This window comes from Phascolarctos cinereus, unplaced genomic scaffold, assembly GCF_003287225.1.
Source record: "Phascolarctos cinereus isolate Bilbo 61053 unplaced genomic scaffold, phaCin_HiC Scaffold_4;HRSCAF=312, whole genome shotgun sequence".
NCBI classification, from domain to species: Eukaryota; Metazoa; Chordata; class Mammalia; order Diprotodontia; family Phascolarctidae; genus Phascolarctos; species Phascolarctos cinereus.
This window is the reverse complement of record NW_027555847.1, coordinates 649,447,537-649,460,213: the sequence shown is the minus strand read 5'-3', so window position 1 is coordinate 649,460,213 and position 12,677 is coordinate 649,447,537. Positions and strand designations below refer to the sequence as shown.

Below are 12,677 nucleotides of genomic sequence, written 5' to 3'. Positions count from 1 at the left end.
TTCCTGAGTACTTCCTGAGTATCCCATCATGTACTGGGCCCTAAATGGGGAAGGAAATGAGCCTCTAACATCAGAACTGGAAGGGGCCTTAAGTAGAAGGGCTAGTCTGGCCCCTTCGGTGATTATTCTTCAATTCAATCCAATACATATTAATTACAACAAAATAAAATACAAAGAAAAAATAAAGAACCAGTACCTGCCCACAAGGATCTTACAACCTGCTTAGTGGAATACATGAATACAAAAAAGAAAACATAAAGAGAATATAAAATAATTTGAAGAGGTAGAGTCCATTAATTACTGAGGGGATCAGAGGAGGCCTAGTGGAAAAGGCAGCACCCAAATTGTGCTTCAAAGAGAGCTAAAGATTCTGAGAGATGGAAATGAGGAATGCCTCTCCAAACATGGGGGACGGACTGTGCTGAGGCACAGGGACGGGATGTCGTGGATGAACAACAGCTGGGATTCCACGATGTTGCTAACAATAGCCCTTGCTTTTTTCTAAATAACTCTAGCCTAAAACCAACAAGAATTGGGTTCTACTTCTGGTTCAGCTTCTGTCTGTGTGATCTTGATCATATTTCTTTATCTCGGCCTGAGTTTCCTTACCTGCCTAATGGAGATAATAATCCCTGCTCTGACTATGGGGCTGGGGGTAGGACCAAGGAAGGCGATGGGTATGAAGGCTCTTTGGACAGCATGAAGCTTGGTACAGAGCAACAGGGCCAGCTTTATTGGCTATAAATCCTCTGCTCACATCCTGCGATTCAGAACCTCCTCAGTGGGTGATTCAACATGGAAGTCAGTAAATCTGAATGCCTTCTTATAGAGCTGCTGGCCAATGAATGGTTAAGTGACTTGCTTAGGGTCATGTGGTCATTGAAAGGAGACCAGGTCATCAGCAGAGAGTAGACAGCCTAAATAATGCTCTGAGGTCCTGGGGTCCACACACCTGATAACTCTAGAACAGAAATCCCTGGAGGAGCCCAGGCCAGGTGGAGGAGAGCAGGGAGTGAGACTTAGGAGGCTGCCTCTCAGCAGAGAGGTGGTGCACAATCAGGGCAGATGAAGGGATGCATCATAAGGCGTAGACACTATCATTGAATTATTTTGCTTAAATGTGTACTTCTTTGTTATTGGGGAGGTTTCTCTGGGGATGAGGTGGGGCTGCTGGGAAGTAAGAACCATCTTTTAAAAAACGAGCATCGATAAAATATTTAAAAGACAAATTTTTTTTTTTTGAAAAAGATCAGTGATTTTGTCAGTATAGGGGACTGCCTCTGGCAACATAGATCACAGACTGTCTGCTCTGACTTAGGAGATAAATCCTAGAGAGTTGCTTGAGGCACATGAACGGGACATGATTTGCCCATGGTCAAATAACTAGTAAATGTCAGAAGCAGTTTTTGAACTCAGGTCTTCTTGACTCGAGGCCTAGTACTCTATCCACCATGATAGGAAGCTTCAGGGTCAGGGAATGAGATCCAGAAAAAAAAAAAACTAGTAACACCCATTTCTAGAATACTTCACATCCTTCACACAGCTATTTTCCCAAAGAAGTTAAATGACAATGAAAAATTCTTTGTTTTAGAAGGATGGTTTTCTGGAAGGAGGGAGGGGAAGGCAGACAGAGAGAAATCTAGGCAATGCAAAACAAAAGATATAAATAAAAATAATAAATGATTTGATGACTAAATGACTTAATGAAGGTCACAGGCAGCAAGAAGAAAAACAAAGACTGGAACCCAGGTTAGCAGACTCCCCAGTAAACCACCAGGGAATTCTTACTCTCTTTTTTACAGATGAGGAAACTGAGGCTTAGAAACTGAGTTGGCCATGACCCCCAGCTAGTAGATGTAAGGGCCAGGATAGCACAGCTAGCATTCTTTGCACTGGACCCTGATATCCAAAGAAAGGTCACTTCAGGTAGGCCTTATCCTGAGCCGGGCTGGTCTATCTCCTTTTCCCTCCTGCCCCCACCTCCTAAACATAAAACTCGGCACAGCTCAGGGATGAAGAAGGGTTCCCAGGCCCTAAGATGGGGAAACAAGCCCAGAGAAGTCCGATAATTTGCCCAAGGTCACAAACAAGGACGGGGCTGAGGACTCAAGTCTTCTCATAGCTGGTTATAAAGTTCTTATACAGCCTCTGACTTAGGCTCATTCATGGGGGCAGGGTCAGTCATAATCCCCACTAATGGTTTTCTACCTGTCTCATGGAGCTGTGGCAAACAAACCACTTTGTAATCCTTTAAGAAATAGGAGCTGCTGTTATCTTAGATTCTCATTTAATATAGCACTTTTTTACGTTGGAGAGGTGGGAATATTATATGCGTACATACATATATTGTATGCATACACATACATATATGTACATATGTGAGTGTATATGTATATCATTATATATACATATATGTATACACATGCATACATATGTCTATACATATCTTTATTTCTCTAACCTCTAACTATAATTTAGGATTTCCTTCACCTTCTAATTAATTTTTTTTTTAATTTGGAAAAAAATTGTTCTGAGAAGATGTTTGGACTGCCAAAGGGTCTAGGACACAAAGAAGGTTAATAATCACTGACCTAGACCACTCTCCTTTTTTTTCCCTGGATGAGGATACAGGTCTGAAGAGACTGAGTGATCTGTCCAAGGCTGAACCAGTTGTCCATGACCAAAATGAGATTTGAACCTGAGTCCAGCGGCACCAAGCCTTAGGATCTTGACTATCCACCACTTCTGTGCTGGGTCTGTCTCTCTAAAATCACCTGTGGAAGCCACATCCAATTAGGAAAGGAGGCCAGGCCACCAGGATATGCGGGAGTCCAGACAGAGTTTGGCCTGCCTTCATCTGTGCCGGCCTCTTTTCTTGTCAGCCCCTGCTGGGCCCAGAGAATTGGGCCGGGCCACATGCAGGCTCTGGCTGGCCCTACCTTTTCTCTGCTTTCTTATTTTAGCCTTCGCATCTTTAGCAACCCCAGGCCTGCTTGGGGAAAAGCCTGCCTTGGAGGGCCTGCTCCACTCTTGTTTCCCCAGAGAAAGAAAAGTGCTGAACGACTGGGAGGACCAGGGTTCCAACCCTAACTCTGCCACTTAAAAGCTCTGTGACCTTGGGCAAGCCACTTCTCCCCCGGGTCCTTTTCCTTGTGTGTTCAATGAGAGCACTGGGTTAGGTCAGGGGTCTTTAACCTTGTTTGTGTCTGTGTCACGAAACCCTTTTATGGAGCCTCAGAAGCATGGGCTTAAATGCATGACATGACATCTGTAGGATGACAGAGGGAGGCAACTACATTGAAATGTCATTATCAAAAAACTGATAATTTTTTTTTTTACAGATCTCAGGTTAAGAAGCCTTGTACTAGAGCATCTCTGACAAGTGGTCATCCCAGCTACTAGTCTCTGAATCAGCTCATATCAAATCCCTTCCCTCCAACATATATATATATATATATATATATATATATATATATATATATATATATATATTTTTTTTTTTGCTGTTTAGTCATTTTCAGTCATGTCCCACTCTTTGTGACTCATTTGGAGTTTTCTTGGTAAAGATACTGAAAGAATTTGCTATTTCCTTCTCTGGCTCATTTTACAGAGGAGGAAACTGAGGAAAACATGATTAAGTGGCATGCCCAGGGTTACACAGCTAGTAAGTGTCTGAGATCACATTTGAACTCAGTTCTTCCTGACTCTGGCACTCTATTCACTGTGTCACATTGCCCCATAACAAATCCCATCCCTCCCCTTCTCTTCTCATTCCTTACCTTCTTTATAGTATCCTGGCAATGAAGATACAAACTTATACTAAAACAAACAAATAATAAACAATACACAGTGCTTGCCCTCAAGGAACTTACGGGAAGTGGGACACTTGGGAATTTTCCCTCCCCCTCTTCAAGCCAAAGTCAGTCATTGACTTCTGAGAGTATAGGAGTCAGCTTTGTTTTAGTCTCTCAGACTATCTCTTCCACTGAATACTAATAGCTAACACACATACATATATGATATGACTATATGTGATATATATATATATATAAATATATATATATATATATATATATATGTATGTGTATATGTATATGACTTTGAGAAAAACCCATATGTATATATAAGCTATGAAAGCTTAAAACCTAACACTGTATGTGTGTGTGTACCCTTTAAAGTCTGCAAAGAGTAATAACCCTTTGAAGTATGTGTTGTTATTAATCCCATTTTACATTACAGATAAGGCTACCAGAGTTAAGTGACTTCACTCATGGTCACATAGTCTGGGAAGAGTCTGAGGCAAATTTCAAAGGTAGGTCTTCCTGACTCCAGGTCCCATGATCTAGTTACTGATGCACCCAGCTGCTTACCTCTTCTTTAAAATCTATTTCAAATACCATCTCTAGGAAACTTTCTCTGATCTTTTCTCCACCCCCCCCTTACCTCTCCCCCCAAAAAAACACCTTTCCCTCTGACCTCATGTAGCAGTTTGTTTGCAGCACTCTAATGCATTTATCAAGTAATACAGTGAATTAAAGTTATCTATGTTTGTGTCCTATAGCCCTGATAGACCTGAAGCTTCAAAGAGGGTACACATTGAGTTTTATCTAAACCTTATAACTTTCCCAGTGCTGAGCCCAGGGCTCTGCACCCAGGAAGTCTTTAATACATTTTTGTTGGATTATATTTAATGGGTACTGTGTCCAAAAAAAGACCTTCCAATGCTCTAGAAAAGAAACCCAGTCAGTTTAGGGGATTGGGGGTAGGGATGGCACAGATTCTCAGGCCTGCCTGGGGCAGGGCACTAGGGCAGAGGGAGATAATTTAGCAGTGTTGTACTGAGAAGGGTCCCAGGGATGTTTTCTAGGGAGATTGTTTTAGGAAGTCATCTCATAGGCTGCCCAAGGCAGGTTCCTAGAGAACCACTGAGCAGTCTTGTTCCTGAATATCTTCCATCCTGCTCCCCCAGGAAGCTTTTCTAGAATGTTGCAGCTATGGAGATTTCTCCCTTCTCCAAAATCCTACATTGCTTAGAGTTTGAGCCATTCAACTCAGTCCCAATCACCCTGTTCACGTTCTATAACTTGTGTGTGAATCTTGAGTGAATCTGGCCTCCCCAACTAGACAGAGGAGGGGCCGGGGAGGCCGCATAGCGTCAGGGAAAATGATCTAAATCTGGAGACAGAGGACCTGACTTCTCATCCCAGCTGTAATTAGTAATAGTGTGACCGTCATTAAGTCAGGTTACCCCTATGATCTCAGTTTCCCAATCTGGAAAATGAAGGAGGCAAGCTAGATTGTCTTTAGGGTTCCACAAAGCCACAACATTTCAGATTTGGAAGGAATCTCCCCAGCCACCTAGTCCAATCCATACACAAAAGGACTCCCCACCATAACATAATGGAAAAATGTCCCTCCCAGCTTCCGGTCCTGTGCTCTGGGCTGTGGGCTCCCTGGGAGGCGAGAGAGGTAAGAGGAGGCAGAGCCCTTGGCAATAAACGATGAGACTCAGTGCATTTGGAGCTGGATATATCTGGAGGGGTCATCCAGTCCCTTATTTTACAGATGAGGAAACTGAATCACAAAGGTAGTAAGTGTTTGGCCCAGGATTAAAATCCAGAACTTCTGATCCCTAGTACAGTCAACCAACAGAGAGAGGTGGTAGACTGAAGGTACAGAATTAGACATATATTTTTGGACATGCTTGACCATACTATTTATATAAGGATTTTTTTTTCTTTTTCCTTTTCTGTTTTCAGTGAGGGAGGGAAGTAGAAAGGGAGTTAGAAGAGAAAATAAATGCTTGTTAATTGATAATTAAGAAAAAATACGGTGCTCTTTCCTCAACGTCCCTGTACTACCTGGCTTAGCAGAGTAATCAGGGGAGAACCACGGCATCTGAGTCAGGAGATCTGGGTTCTAGTCCCTGTTGGATCTAGTCCCAGGGGAGAATAACTCCAGTTCTCCTTCCCTCCACAAGCTGCAGGAAGGATTAAAGGGGATGGAGAGGAAGCACCTTGAAAAGCACACCAAGTCTTACATTCTCACATCTAGTCACAACCCTTTCCCCAAGACCAACAGACGATATTCCTTAAATGCCAGCTTGTGTTTCACAGACCTATTTCTTGGCAAGCCATCCACAATTTCACTATTCCGGCACGTTATCACCTTCATTATCCTTCTTCCCATCTGACCTAAATCCCCGGTGATGATGGCAGAAGGGACAAGCCCTGGCCTGGGGGTCCTAAGATCTGGGTTCAAGTCCAGAGTCAGGGCTCTGACACTGACTTATTGGATGACTTTGTGACCCCAATCTGGACCTCAGTTTTCCAACTATAACGTGAGGTAGCTGGATATAATACTACCAGCACCACCACCACTAATAATAATTAATATTAATAATAATAACAAGGCACAATTATAAAATACTTTGAGGTTTACCAAACACTGAAAGGTCCCTTGTAACTCTATGATTCTATGATATTCTAGTTCACCCTAGACCAGGGAGAAATCCACTCTGTATTGGCTATGAAGCCTCCCTCCCCTTGTCTAGGAGTCTGTGACTTGAGTCACCTTGCATTATGTTGTAGTGGAAAGGATCCTGCCCCTTGAAGTCTGATCAAGACCACCTCTAACCCCTGCAGCTTTCCTTGGAAGATCCCTCTGCCCTTGAGGCTCTCTTCTCCCACTGGAGAGTTCCAAATCTCCTGGAACCTCCATTTTGAAGAAGTGCCTAGGCCATTCACGTTTACTCCCTGTGTCTTTTCCCAATTTTAATCCTGACTCTTCAGACTTGGTGACCATACCCTCAAAGGGTACCTTCTTCTCGTTCCCACCCCACCTCATCTCTTAGGATGCTTGTCTTTCCCCGTTAGAATGTAAGCTCATAGAGGGCAGGCATGGTCTTTTTTGCTTGTTTTTATTTGTGTTGTCAGAGCTTAGCATACTGTTTGGCACAGAGTAAGCACTCCATGAATATTTATTGACTCCCTTAGCTGGGTTCTCTTGGATGATTCCCTTCCCCACCTTTGGGCCTCAGTTTCCTCATTTCTAAAATAAGGGGTTTAAGCTAGTCGATTTATTCCCTTCTAGCTCTAACAGGATTTGGTTCTATGATCCCTAACATGTGTCAGAGCCTTTGACTAAAACCAAAGCGAAGAATTGTGGAATCTTGACCCCTCCCTTCCTGTGAGGACTGGAGATACCAAGCCATCTCCTCCAGGCAGTCTTCTTGGATCAAGCCCACTTAACTGCCATCTGCCAGGGGAACTTCCCTCAGCCACTGACCTCCAGATGCTCCCGCCCAACCACGTACTTTAAATAAAGTTAATAGATATTTTCTGATTTCTTCAGAACAAGAATTCCACATCCTATCATACTGAGAAAAACCTTACAGAGCTCCATTTTACAGAAGGAAAGACACAGGCCCCTTTGAGTTAACTAGAAATCTTATGACTGCTTTGATACCAGATAGATGGGTGCCAGTTCCATATGTAGGTCCCTGTTTTCACTGCAGACCAGGGCTTTCCTGAGGACAGAAGCTGTGTCTCTCCCTTCTCAGACTAGGACCCATTTCTCTTTTTCCCTAGCAAATATCTTGAATGCTCAGGCTCTGCCTATTAGCCTGTTTAGACATTGAGAGATGAGGCCACAAAACTCTGATCATTCCTGGTTGTGCTCGATCCCAAAACTGGCCTAGATAGATTCCCTTAAAAATGGTTGAATTGGTAGGAAATTGGTGGGGAGTAGATGCCTGGGATAAACCTTGTCCTGGAGGACCCTCTCAGTAGGAGAAGGAGACCTATGACAAAGTGAATAACAGTTCCTATCTTTAGGACACTTTAAGGTTTTCTGAAAGATTCCTTTACCACAGGTCTGTAAGGTGTAGAGTGACAGCATGGGGTGGGCTTGCTGGCCTGTCCTATCTTAGTGAGTTCTATCCTATCCTTCCTACATACCCTGGAGCCACTGCAGTTCCCATGGAAACCTGAAGACCCCCCCAAATGCATTGAGTTCTTTATTGGAGACATCACCACTAGTAATAGTAATCATAACTCACATACCAGAAAATCTAACAAAGTACCTCCAAGCCCTGGGCTTTTGTTCCTGCTTTTCCTCCTGGCCAAGTTAATTCCTCCGGTGCCTGGTCCTCCCTTTTTCCTATGGGCCTGATTGACATGGCTAGAGCAGTTCTGCCCCAATTCCCCGGCACCCCCAAAGCAGAGCCAGGCACCGAGGCTCTAAAGGTTCCCCTGCCCCGAGGAGTGCACTGGGACCCAGCCTTACAGACAGCCAGAGCCCTAGGGGAGAGAGGGGAGGAGGGACGCTGTTCTAGGAACAACCCTCCCCTCCTCCAACCACCACCACCATTCGTCCCTTTCCTCTCAGGCTCTTACCCCCAAGATTTGGGCCTCAGACATCCCTGTTAAACAGAGGAAAAGAAAATACTCAGCCCCTCTCACTAGTCCCTACGATCTCTTCCACCTCTGCCATCGCAGGTAAACCTGGTGTTCTCTATGTTCCATATGCCAAGTTCTCAGCCTCTTCAGGTCCCCCTCCCAGACCTCCAGACCCCTCAGCTCCTTCTTTCAGGTTCTGGGCTTCCTCAGACATTTTTCTTAAGCCCTTATCGTTTTCCCTATATTCTTCTAGTCTTCAGGACCTTTTGGCTTCCCCCACTAAACTTTCCCTCTCTGATCTCTAAAGCCCCCATCTACCTCTCTGCCACTCCTTGGTTTTTCCTCTCTGACCCTTGGGCCATTCAGCTTCCTCCCAAGCCCTCAGAGCCCCTCTCAGGATTCACTTTCAGGCCCCATAGCCCTCAGTTACCCGTCCTGGATTCTGGATCTCTTCTGCTCCATTTCCTAGTCCCCACCCTCCCATCCTCTCAGCTCTTCCTTCTCATTCTCAATGCCCATGAGATCCCCAAGTCAGATGTCCAAGTTTCTCCATTCCCCATTGTAGTCCCCACTCCCCCAGGGCCTCACCTTTCTCTCACTGATTCCGATTCACTCATTCTCCCTTTAGTCCCCGAATACTTCAGAGCTCTCCCCCAGAACCTCAGAGCCCAGATCTACCTCAGCCTGCCCAAACCCCTTCCAAGACTTTCAAAACCCTGAATTCCCTCTCCCAGGCTCTGGTTCCCCTCAGTGTCCCCTCCCATGCCCCAGACTCCACAGCTCACTCTTCTAATCTCTCCAGAATACTCGGCTCCCAGTTTCCTCTGCTCTATTCTCAGGTCTAAAGTCTAAGACCACCAACTTTCTGACAGACCTGGCTAGCCAAAACTCTTGCTTTTTTCCCAACCCCACCATGAGATCCCAGCACAGAAGTCCCGTGGCAAAGATACCCTTCCCCCTGCCATCCCCTGGACCACTCAATCCCTAGATTACTTTGGAGGAAGGAAGGAGACCTTCAGAGAGAGAGACATGGGAGGACCACGAAAGCCCAGGAGAGGGGAGTGGGAGTGATGGAGCTGCCCCGGGTTTGTTGGAACCCAGTCTTCCTATGGGGTGCCCCTAGTGCTAGGCATCGGACAGCCCTGGACACCAATTCCTTGCCTGATACCTCCTGCTATGCCTCCCTTCCTTCCCCATTCCTGGCCCCAGCTGTGCAGCTATTGGAACATCCCGTTAAGTCACTTCTGACCGGAGCTTCCCAGCCCAGCCTCTGCTTGTCTTTCCTTGCTGGGCACCGGCCACCCACGGGGTCTCTGAACAAACCCCTGGTCCCCTCCCCTCGTTTCCTCCAGGTCCCTTGGTCCCCTGGTTCCAAGGCAGGGAGAGGCAGAAGCAGAGCCAGCAGCAGGCACCTGACGCCTTCTATCTATCGCTTTCAATGTCATTGGGGAAGCTTTCCCATCTTGTCTTTCTGTCTCTCTCTTCTTCCCCATCCCCCCAACCCAACACTCACTCTCTCTCTCTCTCTCTCTTTCTCTCTCTCTTTCTCCCAGTCCAAGTCTATATGTATGGTACGCCTGTGTATCTTTCAGCATCTTTCTCCCTCCCTGCCTCCCGTTCCCTCTCTCCTCCTCCCTCTCCCTCTCCTCGCCCTCTTCTTCTTCTTCTTCTTACCCTCTCTCTCTCTCTCTCTCTCTCTCTCTCTCTCTCTCTCTCTCTCTCTCTCTCTCTCTCTCTCTCTCTCTCTCTCCCCCTTTCTCCCTCTTCTTCTCCCTTTCCCTGGGTCTCCCCAGGACTTACCCCGTCAGCGCTGAGCTGGGCTAAGATGGCGAAGGTGGACAGGCGGTCACAGAGGCAGCGGGTTCGGAAAGCATCGAGGGGCACCGTGCGGCAGCCTCGCCAGGACCAGGGGCCGAGCTGGGAGGAGGAGGAGGAGGAAGATCTGGAAGGGGTGGAGGTAGTGGTTGGGGTGGGGGGCCGGAGAGGCAGGCAGTGAAGGGGGGGGGCGGGCGGTGAAGTAGGGGGGAGGAGGCCAAGCAGGAGGGAGGCAGAGAGAGAGAGAGAGAGAGAGAGAGAGAGAGAGAGAGAGAGAGACATACACACATGAAGGAGAGAAAACACAGCGTGAGAGGAGGCAGCAGCAGAGAAGGGAGGAATGAAATCATTAAGGGATCATTGGCCAGCACAATACAGCCAAGGGGACTTCGCCTGGCAGGCCGGCTGGCTGTCCGTCTGTCCTATAGCCTCTGTCTGTCCATCAGTCCATGTAGCTATCCACCTGTCGAAAATCTTCCCACCCATAGCCTGCACTGGCCCAGGCACCCCCTCACCTCTGCCCACAGCCCAGCATCCAGCCCCTCGATGCCTGGCCTCCATCTCTCTGCTCCCCCTGAGGCCCCAGAGCTTCTTCCTTCTCCACCCTCCCCCCCCAAACCCGCCCCCAGGCAGCAGGAGCCCTCTGAGCCTGAGCCCAATAAACCCAGGGAGAGGGGTGAGGAAAGGAAGGCAGGAAGGAGTCGCAATCAGAGGGGGGCCTGAGCAAGAGAGACAGAAAGGAGAGCAATGAGAGATGGGGGAGAGAAACCAGGGAGGGGAGAGAGGGGAGAAAGACAGAGACTGAGGCAGAGAAAAGAGACAGAGACAGAGAGAGTTGCCTACCCAGCCAGCAGTGGGTAGAGATGCCAGGCAATTGCTGAAGTCTGGAGAGCAGCCAGCCCCCAACCCCCACCACCAAAAAAAAAAAAAAACAACCCATACTCACTCACACAAATACACACACTCCTACGGGCCCAAGTCACCCACCAGCCTGGCCTGGTGGGGGTGGGGGAAAGCAAAGACTCCACAGGGGAAAACAAAGAGGGAAGGGGGAAGGGGGTAGGTATATGAGTGAGTGGATAGGAGTGTGAAAGAGTGCACATCTGTCCAAGACTACGTGCACTTGAGAAAATGTGTGACACTGTAAAAAGGTCGAGTGGGCTGGGGAGGTGTGTGCACGTGTGAACCTTCGGTTTTCTGTTTTATGTGAGAGTACAAAGGCCCTGAAGGTGTACCTGTGTGTGTGTGTAGGCACACGAATGTGAGAGCCTTAGCTTGCATGCATGTGTGTGTGCATCTAAGTAGGTGATGTGAGTGTCTCAGCTTCCCCTCTAAAACTTCATGTCGGACAGAGGAGTGTTGGGGGGAGGCTAGAAGAGGGCAGCAGAGGGGTCTTGAGGGACAAACAAGCCTGAGGAGCGAAAGCTCCTCTTATGAGGGCGGCGGGAGGAAGAACCTTCCCATTGCCGTGGGGGCGGGGGCAGGCACGGCCACAAGTCATCCATCCAAAGAGCTGTGGTCATCGAAAGAACCTTAAAGATCACACAGCCCAATAACTTCATCTTACACCGGGGGAAACTGAGGCCCCAAGAGGGAGAAAGGACTTGTCTGGGAGCACACAGTTACTGGTCTGACGGAGCCAAGATTTAGAGCTGGGTCTCTGGGCTCTTCTGTATGAGGTGGAGAAGGAAATGGCCAACTGCTCCAGTATCTTTGCCAAGGAAACCCCAAACGGGGTCATGGAGGGTCAGACACTGCTGAAATGATTCAACAACAGCCACAACTACAACCACAACCACAACCGGCTCTAAGTCCCCTATGCTTTCCAATACAGTGTAGTGACTATGTCATGCTCTCTCCTCCAGGAAGCCTTCCATGACTGCCACTCTGAAGTCCCTTACAATGCAGATCCTTGATAACGAGGACCATTGACTCATAGCTAGCAGGAACCTCCAAAGTCATCTAGCCCAACCCCACCATTTTATAGATAAGGAAACTGAGACTCAGAAAGGTTCAATGGTTTGTCCACAGTCACAAAGCCAGTTAGTATCCGAGGTGAGATTTGAATCCAGGTCCTCCGACTCCAGATCCAAGCTTGTTCCAGTGTACCAGCCTGTTTCCTATCTGGTAATCAAGGAGTGGACATATCTTTCTGGGGAGGTCTGACTTGACCAGCCAGCCCCTTGTTCCTCAGCTCTTTCATGTCTAAGGTCCCCATCTCCCCAGAGGATCCAGGGGTTCTCTTCCCCTATGCCCTCAGGTTTGGGAGCTCCTTATCTTCTTTTTTCTTCTTTTTTTGCTAGGTAATTGGGGTTAAGTGACTTGCTCAGGGTCACACAGCTAGTTAGCATCAAGTGTCTGAACTCAAGTTCTCCTGACTCCAAGGCTGGAGCTCCATCCACTGCACCACCTAGCTGCCCTAAGCCCCTTATCTTCCTGACTTCAGTGACCCATATAGAAAAG

The 12,677-nt window shown here is 47.3% G+C and overlaps 1 protein-coding gene across 2 annotated transcripts in view; it reads right to left on the bottom strand.

The window, feature by feature from the left end:
* The window catches only part of ADGRB1 (adhesion G protein-coupled receptor B1), a 263,970-nt gene that overhangs the window by 81,816 nt on the left and 169,477 nt on the right, over positions 1-12,677 (bottom strand). For both annotated transcript variants that reach the window (XM_078153784.1, XM_078153783.1), the window contains exon 18: positions 10,200-10,341. In XM_078153784.1, the coding sequence (XP_078009910.1) occupies positions 10,200-10,341 (142 nt within the window). The remainder of the gene's footprint in view (positions 1-10,199; positions 10,342-12,677) is intronic.